Raw genomic sequence first — 7904 nt, forward strand, 5'->3', positions numbered from 1 at the left:
GGCATTTTGTTCCAGCCCAAGTATGGGGTGTGACCATTTCTCTCTGGGAGACTCGGGGTGCAGAGGCCTGAGTCAGTGGGCCCGGGCGGGGGGACCTCAGGGGTGCTGCACTCGTGAGAGCATCCAGGAGGCACACAGGTTCCTATTTTGAAGACAAAAGTAGAAAACACAAGATGGTCAAAAATGTGAAAGTGGGGAAAGGCCTCCATTCAGAAAAAAATAAGGTGCAATAGCAGAAAGAGGGGTGCAGAGCGAGCTGCCTGAGCTCCTCTGCGGCTGTTTGCTCTAAATGCACCCCTTTGGCGCATGCCCAGGGCTCTCACTTGTCCCTGAGCTTTGGCGAAACGCCCTGGAAGAACAAGAGGCGCGTTCACCCCCGGGCGGGGCTGGAGTCGCTGCCCGGGGTGCTCCCGTGTCTGAGACCCCAGCCCCGCCCCGGTACCCGCACTTGTCTTGGGGGCTGTTCCTTCGGGTTGAGCTTCTAGAATGGAATTTAGCCTCCGACCACAATTGTTTTTTTCCTCCAGCTAAAACCTTATTTTCGAGAAGCTGGGTGGTCTCAGGCGGCACAATGGCTGCAAGATGCGAGGGGTTCACAGGATTCACAGACGTTCTCGCCCAAGCGACAGCCGGCTTCGCTTCGGCACCGATGTCTGCTGTTGACTTTTTAAACTTTTTAAAAAAAGATTTATTTTTATTTATGCATACAAGAGCTGGGGTGCAGGCCAGAGGTGTGGGGGGTGAGAGGATTCCCCAGAGACAGAGTGGGGAGCAGAACAGACAGATCAACTAAAACACACTGCTGAGGGGAGCAGCGGGGAGACCGGAGAGGTCTGCTGTGCCATGGGCCAGCTCCCTGGCCGGGATCGAACTCAGGCCGCTGTGGTGATGGCGCTGAGACTTAACCCCTGCGCCACCAGGGAGGCCCTAAGAAATTATTCTTAAGTGCCTTGTTAGGGCTCTGGGTGACCCTCGGAGGGTCGGAGGCGACATAAGGACACACTGCATGGGATTCTGTCTGTCGGCGCTTGGTGACCTCCCTGTCTCGTCCCCCGCACAGCGTCATGAAGCTTCCAACAGACTGAGGAAGTAACTGCAGAACAGGCCACGTGAAACGACCCCATGAAAGAGTCACATGAGATATGTGACCTTGGGGACCTGGGTGTTGCGAAGACCAGCAGTGTCACCTCTCGGGGGAGCGCCCCTTCTTCCAGAGCAGCGACAGGACTTTTTGGACATTTGATGGGCTCCGAGATGCCCCTTGGGGTTGGCGACGGGGGACCCACCAGGTGCCAGCCAGACAAGGTCTCGCCAACAAGACAGGCTCTCCACGGAGAGTGAGGGCCCCCAGGAGGCAGGTCGGGCACTGCGGGAGGCACGCGGCCCCCAGCAGTTACGGAGCGAGTGGCGGGGAGCGGCCGGCCGGGAGGACGGCACCAGGGCGACTATTCTGGATCTAAAACGGACGGGCAGACCTCACAGAACTTAGGTCAGGACTGCGTGTCCTCAAATAGTTCATTTTCATAGCTTCCCCAGGCCGGGGGGCCCCCGGGGTCCCCAGCAGTTGCCTCTCTGCAGGCCGGAGAGGAACTGGGGACCAGGACTGCCCCACGGGCGCCCGTGGAAGAGGCCAGTGATTTCTCCTGATCGGCGTTTGTGCTGCTGCTTCCCCTCACCCCGGGCCTGTCTGGTGGGCGAGCCCCAACATGCAGGGGGGCGTAGCAGGGGTCGCCGAGTCCCCCAGCCCTGGCAATGGGGCAGGTCCCCACTGGCTCGCAGGGGCGCTGAGAGACGCTGATGACAGCACCCCCTGGAGATGGAGCCTGCGTCCTGCCAGCAGCCTCTGAGGGTAAGGAACAGGGACACGGGACCAGCAGGTCGGCCCCGGCTGCCTTGCGCTCGCCTGCGACTGTCTCCGTGGCTCCCATCAGAATCCGCCGCGTGGGCTCCGCTCAGTTATTCTTAGCTCAACAGCCCGACAGGGTCAGACAGTGAGTGCTGTTCGCGTTACAAAGTGGGGAGGCAGGCCCCGTCTGCGTGCCGTGAAGACACGGAGGGACCACGCAGACGCCTGTCTGTCCCGGGACGCAGCAGAGAGGCACGCAGCTTACCAGGGCAGGAGGGGCCGCCAGGGCCGGAGGGGCCCCGGGCCAGAGCAGGGCCAGCTCGGTGGACAGGACCGTGAACCGAAGGTTTTGTTTTTTTTTTTTTTGGTTAAGAATGCGGTTTTTATTTGTGTCACCAACAAGGAGGCAGCTCTTCTGCTCTCATGAGTGCAGGGCCTGCCACTTGTGCAGAGGGCCTCGATTTGGGATGTATTTCTCGCCACGGCCATCTGGGATGAGCTGCTTTTCAGCTACCATGTCTTCAAACTCATCTGCATTAAACTTGGTAAAGCCCCACTTCTTGGAAATATGGATTTTCTGGCGGCCAGGGAACTGGCCCTTGGCCCTACACAGAGCCTCGATGACATGCTCCTTGTTCTGCAGCTTGGTGCAGATGGACATGATGACTTGGCCAATGTGGACCCTGGCCACGGTGCCCTGAGGCTTCCCAAAGACACCCCGCATACCTGTCTGGAGCCTAACAGTGGGGACAGCATAAGGTCAGGCATGAAGGACCCCTAAAAAGGGCTGTCTCCAAGGTCCCTTAGAGCAACCTATATGATCAACAGGCTGCACTCACTACCGAGGAGGCTGCTGTTTGCAGCCACTGCACACCGGGCCCCATGGGAGGAGAAGCACGGTCGGCTTAATTGGCTGCCCGAGAACTGAAGGGTTTTGATGGCTTCCCTCATGCTGATTCTAGAATGATTCTAGAACCTGATTCTAGAATCTCCCGACATTGCTGGGAGCTCCCACATCACAGCTGATATAGCTGCAACGGTACACAGGTTTGTAGGTAAGTGATGGTCAGGCTTTTATAGCGCTGGCCTCTGTGGCCATCACCTATGGCTTTGATTGCCGGAGGTGCTTGGGAGTGTGGGCGCAGGGCCCGGGGCCCAAGGGTGAGGGCTGCATGAGCGGGCGCACCTGGGCCTGGAGGCTGAGGCTGTGAGGGTGGCAGCAGAAGACGGAGCGGGCACAACGGCTACGGCACCAGGAAACGACACCAGGGAGAACCTAAGGAAAGAGTAAAGGCTCATGGGGTGCTGGGAGGCCTGCAGCCCCCTAACCCCCCGCCCCTACCTGGTTGCTGCTCTGCAGGTGGTGCGGAGAGAGCATTAAAGCCTGGGAGCAACCCCCCAAGGGCTCCAGGCTCTCCTCTGCCCTCTGCCCGGGTCCGTAGAGAACCTGCCCCGTGCTGCTGGCGCCGCACCAGTGGGGTAAAGCGCTGAGCTGAACAGGGAAGACCAGCACTCACCCGCGCACCCCGCTCTCAGCCAGGAGGGCCTCAGCGTGCGCCCCTGTCCCCTGAGGGCCCAGCGGCTGCCTCCCCCCGGGGGGACAGTTGTCACTGCAGAGTTCCTGGCCGTGTCTTCACCATTGCCAATCTCTTGTTTTCTGCCGTTGGGTGTCCTGATGCGTGACCAGCTGTCGCATCAGATCCTGGGTACCCACAGGCCTTGCATGGAATGTTCTGGATTCAGCACCAGGAATCCCAAATAATCGGCAAATCATGGGTAATTGTTTGCAGATGTGCCTCTCGCTGAGCTCTGGGCTGATCACGTTCACAGAATTCACCAAAGCAACCGGTGTCCGGGGCCTCAGTCAGCCCACGCACCCTGCGGCCTGAGCCCCCCCCCCCCGGGACATCCTCGGCCAGGAGTCCCGTGGACCCGCCGTCGCTTGGAGGCGATACCGGCCTGCCCGGGAGATGCCCCTCGGTGTTCTTCTCACTGCCTTTTGCCTTTTTAGTCCCTTCTCTTTGAGTCTCTTCACAAATCAGCCCAATGCTAAAAGCAAATTCTCTCCAGTGTCTTCAAATCTAGGAGAAAAGTCAGTAATTTGCTTTTGAAAAATGAATTATGACAAACATCGTGGACTGTCGCCCGCGTCACTGTTGCCAGCTTGAGATCGGCCTGCGGGCACCTGTAAGTGCCAGGCGCTCCGAGATGGAGACGCGGCTTCCTGGTGCTGGTCTCTGGGGGGCCGGGCTGTCCCGGCGGCGGACGGTCTCCTGCCCGGGGCGCTCCTGGCGCTCCTTCTCCTCAGAGCCCCCAAGTGAGGGGACGGTGGGCTGGCTGGGGGTCTGGTGGGGGCACCCCGGCTGGGGCCAGCACCTCCCCCACTTAGAAGCCCCGGGGGGAGTCCTGCCATGCTGAAGCACCAGGAAGGTGCAGGTGGGGCCCCCCCATCCTCCTGGCAGGACCAGGGGCGCCTGCACCTGAGCAGTGGGTGGGCAGGTGAGCGGTCACTTCCAGGACCTAAGAACCCCTCGCCCCACACGTAAGCTTTTCTCCGACATTCGGGGTGCACGTCCCTGGAGCGTTTCCTTCCTCGCGGCGGTCAAGCCCCGGTTCTGCCTGTGGGCCTGCGGGTGTCGGCAGGTGAGACGGGCCTCACTGTGGGGGTGCACCTGGCCTGGCTCCTCCGTGTCTGTCTTTCAAATGAGGTTGGGTTATTTCTAGGGTCCTTTTCTGATGAACAAACCAACAAGCTGGCACATAATTGCGTGGTGCTCAGATGTGGTGTTCACGAGGAAGAAGTGGGGGGACGCCTGCACCAGGTGTCCTGGGGGAGGGGCTGATGCCCCAGGTGTCCTGGGGTGCGCTTGGGTCTTGCCCTGGGTGACGGGAGGCCCCTCAAAGGGTCAGCCCACGGAACAGGGGCGGATGGACCCCTGTGGTTTGAGAGGGACAAAGGGAAATTGAGAAATTTGAAAGTTTGCACCAGACAGCACGTAAATAAAAATGTGGTTTCTCACAGCCACATGGGTAAAAACAGAGGGCATCCTGCCTTGTTGTAAAAGAGCTTCCTACGGGCCTCCCTGGTGGCGCAAGGGGTTAAGCACAGCACTGTGAAGCTGTGGGGCCCCACAGGCTCTCGGGCCTGGCATGGCATCTGCAGATGTGAGAGGGACAAAGCCTGGGAGCAACCCAGGGGCGAGCCGTCCCTGGCCGTTGTGAGTCACCCACACCGCGGTGGGCACAGCCCCTTCCTCCCTTCCCCCTAAGGACCCCAGTTCTGTGCCTGTTGAACTAAGAAGAGTCAGGCGGTTCTGGGGTCTCCCTGCTCCCCACAGCCTTGTCCATTCATGCCCAGGCTCAGCGTGGGTCGAGCCTGTCCCACAGCAGTCGAGATCTTAGCCCCGGGGGTCTGTGCTCGGGTAGCCCCAGGTGTCCCAGAGCCAGCTCTCCCCAGGGGCCTGGGTCTCCTCCACACACCCCGCCCCCCAGGTATTTCCTTCATGTCTCCCACGGACCAGAGGGAGTGAAAGGCCTCGTGGCCTGGGCCTGAGCCCGCCATCCTCAGGGAGCCCGGGTGAGTCCCCTGAGCGGAGCCGCGGCCCCTCCAAGCCGCCTCCGAGCCCGGGCGGGGCTGTTTATTTTGGGTCTGATGAGTAAATCATGTGGAACAAAATCAAAAGCGCTGCTGAAGCCAACGCAGATGACATCTGTCACTTCCCCTTAATCATCAGGCGGGGAGGCCCGGGATTAATTAGACAGGCGCTTTCAAACATTTGCCAACAGTGACTCCACGCCCCCCTCTTTTTTTTTAATGCACTAGCAAGTGAAAAGAAGGAATTTTCACACTTTCTTGTCATGCTTTGAGTCAGGGTTTGAGGTGAAGTGTCCAGTCTTTTCTCTTTAAGAGTGCACGTGTGTCCTGCCCTCCGCTGCTCAGGGCCTGGCCCTCAACTCAGTCCCTCTTGATTCTTTAGCATTTGTCCACCGGGCTAGGTGGACCCTGCCGCGGGCACCAGACGGGACACCGCCTGGGCTGAGCTGCCTCTAATTGAAAAGGGAGTCACGTGGGGAGGGTCTCGGGAGGGCTGTGATTAATCCAGGGTAATTAAAATCACACTGGTCGTGTCACCGCCTACCCTGGCCGCATCCTGAGGGAGGCGCCGTGCTCTTGGGGGCCTCCAGCCGTCGGTCACTTGCCGCCGCTGCACGTGTGACCTGGGCATCATCACCATCACCCACCTCTTTGGGCACGCGTCCCCGACCCCAGGGAATGGCTGTCTCCACTGCCTTGGCCTTGAGACAGACGCAGGCGCAGGACAAACCCCACACTTGCAGGCCGCTGAGAGTGTCCTGGCCGCCACCTGTCCCTCCCCGCCCATTTGTCCAGATTGACAGGGTGACCCCCTCTGACCGCTCTCACTTGGAGGCCCCGGTCTCCCGGCGAACCTTCCTGGAACTGTCTTCCGCCATCCAGCCTTCCTGGAGGCTCTAATCCTCCAGCTCCCCGTGTGCTTGTGTGTTGACAGGCGGGAGAAACTGAGGCAGGATGGACAGAGCCTTGAGCTTGCTCATGAGCCCTGGACTTGAGGGCCAGCTCTCCAGCCGCTGGGCACCCTGCCTCACCTCTCGGCCTCTGGTGTGCACTCTGAGGGCGGCTAGTGTCTTTCTCACAGAGGCTGCAAGGATTAAGTTAGCATAGAAAGAAAATGTGTCTGGATCCACCCCTAGTAGCGGTGGCGCTTCATAAATGCCAGTGAGACACCAGCGTCCAGAGTGACACTTGACTAAGCTTCGGGAGGGGACGAGAGACCTCCCACCGTGACGGGAGGTGCCCGGGAAGCCAGCTGACATCAAGACTCACGGAGAACCAGCCCCCCGGAGGATCAAGGGCCAGTTGCTGTGGTTGGGACCAGGCGGCAGGAAATAAATCTGCTAGAAAATGAGTTTCTAAGTCAAAGCGAAATAGGGAAAATTATTCTAATCCTCCGGGCTCGTGCTGTGGGTGTGAATCCGGGGTACTTGTCCCGGAAGCGAATCCCTCTGGCCCGCCGGCCTTCCCCGCGGGGCCGCGCTGCTGCATCGGGGCTGAGGAGCGAGGCCCTGTGAGCTGTTGTTTTCCAAGTTTCAGTCTCCAGATTCCAAAGCCTTGAGAACACCCCATTTTGAGATCTTGAGATCTTGAGAAGTTTGAGGTCAGGGTCTTTCTGGAGGGAGAGGGAGGTCTCAACTCTCCTTCAACCCTCTTGAAGTCAGAAGTGAACTAACTAAAGCTGTTGCCAAATTTCCTCTCAATTCAACTTCTGAAAATATGGGAAACAATAGTGGCGGTTCAGGAATTTGGGGACTGGGCTGAGAAGCAAAGAGGGGCCTCCTTTGACCCAAGCAGGGTGGAGCTGGGCAGTTAGGGTTTGGTCTCTGGAGTAGGGCCTCAACCTTCAGGCACAGAGTGTAGCCGGTCAGCTCCTGTCAGTGTGTGTAACAAAAGACCGGGCATCCCATCCAGGGGTAAATTTTACATGCAGCCTGTGCATTTGTGTGTAATTCAGCCTTTTGTTTTCAGGCACCACCTTCAGGATATAATGAAAGCTGCCAAGCAGAGGAAGCAGCAGGAGGAGCTAGTCATGGTCAAGAGTAAAAAGAATTCGTGGAAACAGACCCCCCAATGACCCAGGTTTTGGAATTACTGATGACTTTAAGATGACTCTGATCGGCATGTTTAAAAAGTCTCAAGAAAAGGTAAATATAATGAAGAAGGAGGTGAAGCGTTTATAGAGATGTGGAAACCCGAAAAACAAGCCAAATGGAAATGGTGGCACCGAAAATACAGTATCTGGGGGAAAAAAAAAACGGATGTATTAATACCAGACTTGATATAACAGGAAAAAAAATAAGTCAACTGGAAAAAGAGAAGTCAGTAGAAAACCTCATCTCCCCAGTGTTTTCTAAATTTAGTTATCACTTCAAGGTAGTGAAATGTGCAGATCTCAGGCTGGTGGTTGGTGCATTTAGACGAGTCCTCGCGTGCAGGCTGCGCGCGTTTTCAGGGGTGCGTTCC

At 58.1% G+C, this 7904-nt stretch overlaps 1 protein-coding gene and 1 non-coding gene across 2 annotated transcripts; both read right to left on the reverse strand.

Moving 5' to 3' along the window:
* Window positions 1–2222: 2222 nt before the first annotated feature.
* Window positions 2223–2638, reverse strand: LOC119254897 (60S ribosomal protein L10-like). The gene has a single exon (XM_037521942.2). The coding sequence runs from the start codon at window positions 2568–2570 to the stop codon at window positions 2268–2270; it is 303 nt and encodes a 100-aa protein (XP_037377839.1). The 5' UTR covers window positions 2571–2638; the 3' UTR covers window positions 2223–2267.
* On the reverse strand, window positions 2632–2765 carry LOC119256431 (small nucleolar RNA SNORA70). The gene has a single exon (XR_005127764.1). It is a non-coding gene; the product is annotated as a small nucleolar RNA SNORA70 (small nucleolar RNA).
* Window positions 2766–7904: the final 5139 nt, after the last annotated feature.

The sequence above is a fragment of the Talpa occidentalis genome, unplaced genomic scaffold (genome assembly GCF_014898055.3).
Source record: "Talpa occidentalis isolate TD23 unplaced genomic scaffold, MPIMG_talOcc4v2.1 talOcc4.3, whole genome shotgun sequence".
Taxonomy (NCBI): Eukaryota; Metazoa; Chordata; class Mammalia; order Eulipotyphla; family Talpidae; genus Talpa; species Talpa occidentalis.

Bases quoted from the DNA above. Each gene is read 5' to 3' on its own strand.
- LOC119254897 (XM_037521942.2), bottom strand. From the start codon at position 2,570: ATGCGGGGTGTCTTTGGGAAGCCTCAGGGCACCGTGGCCAGGGTCCAC.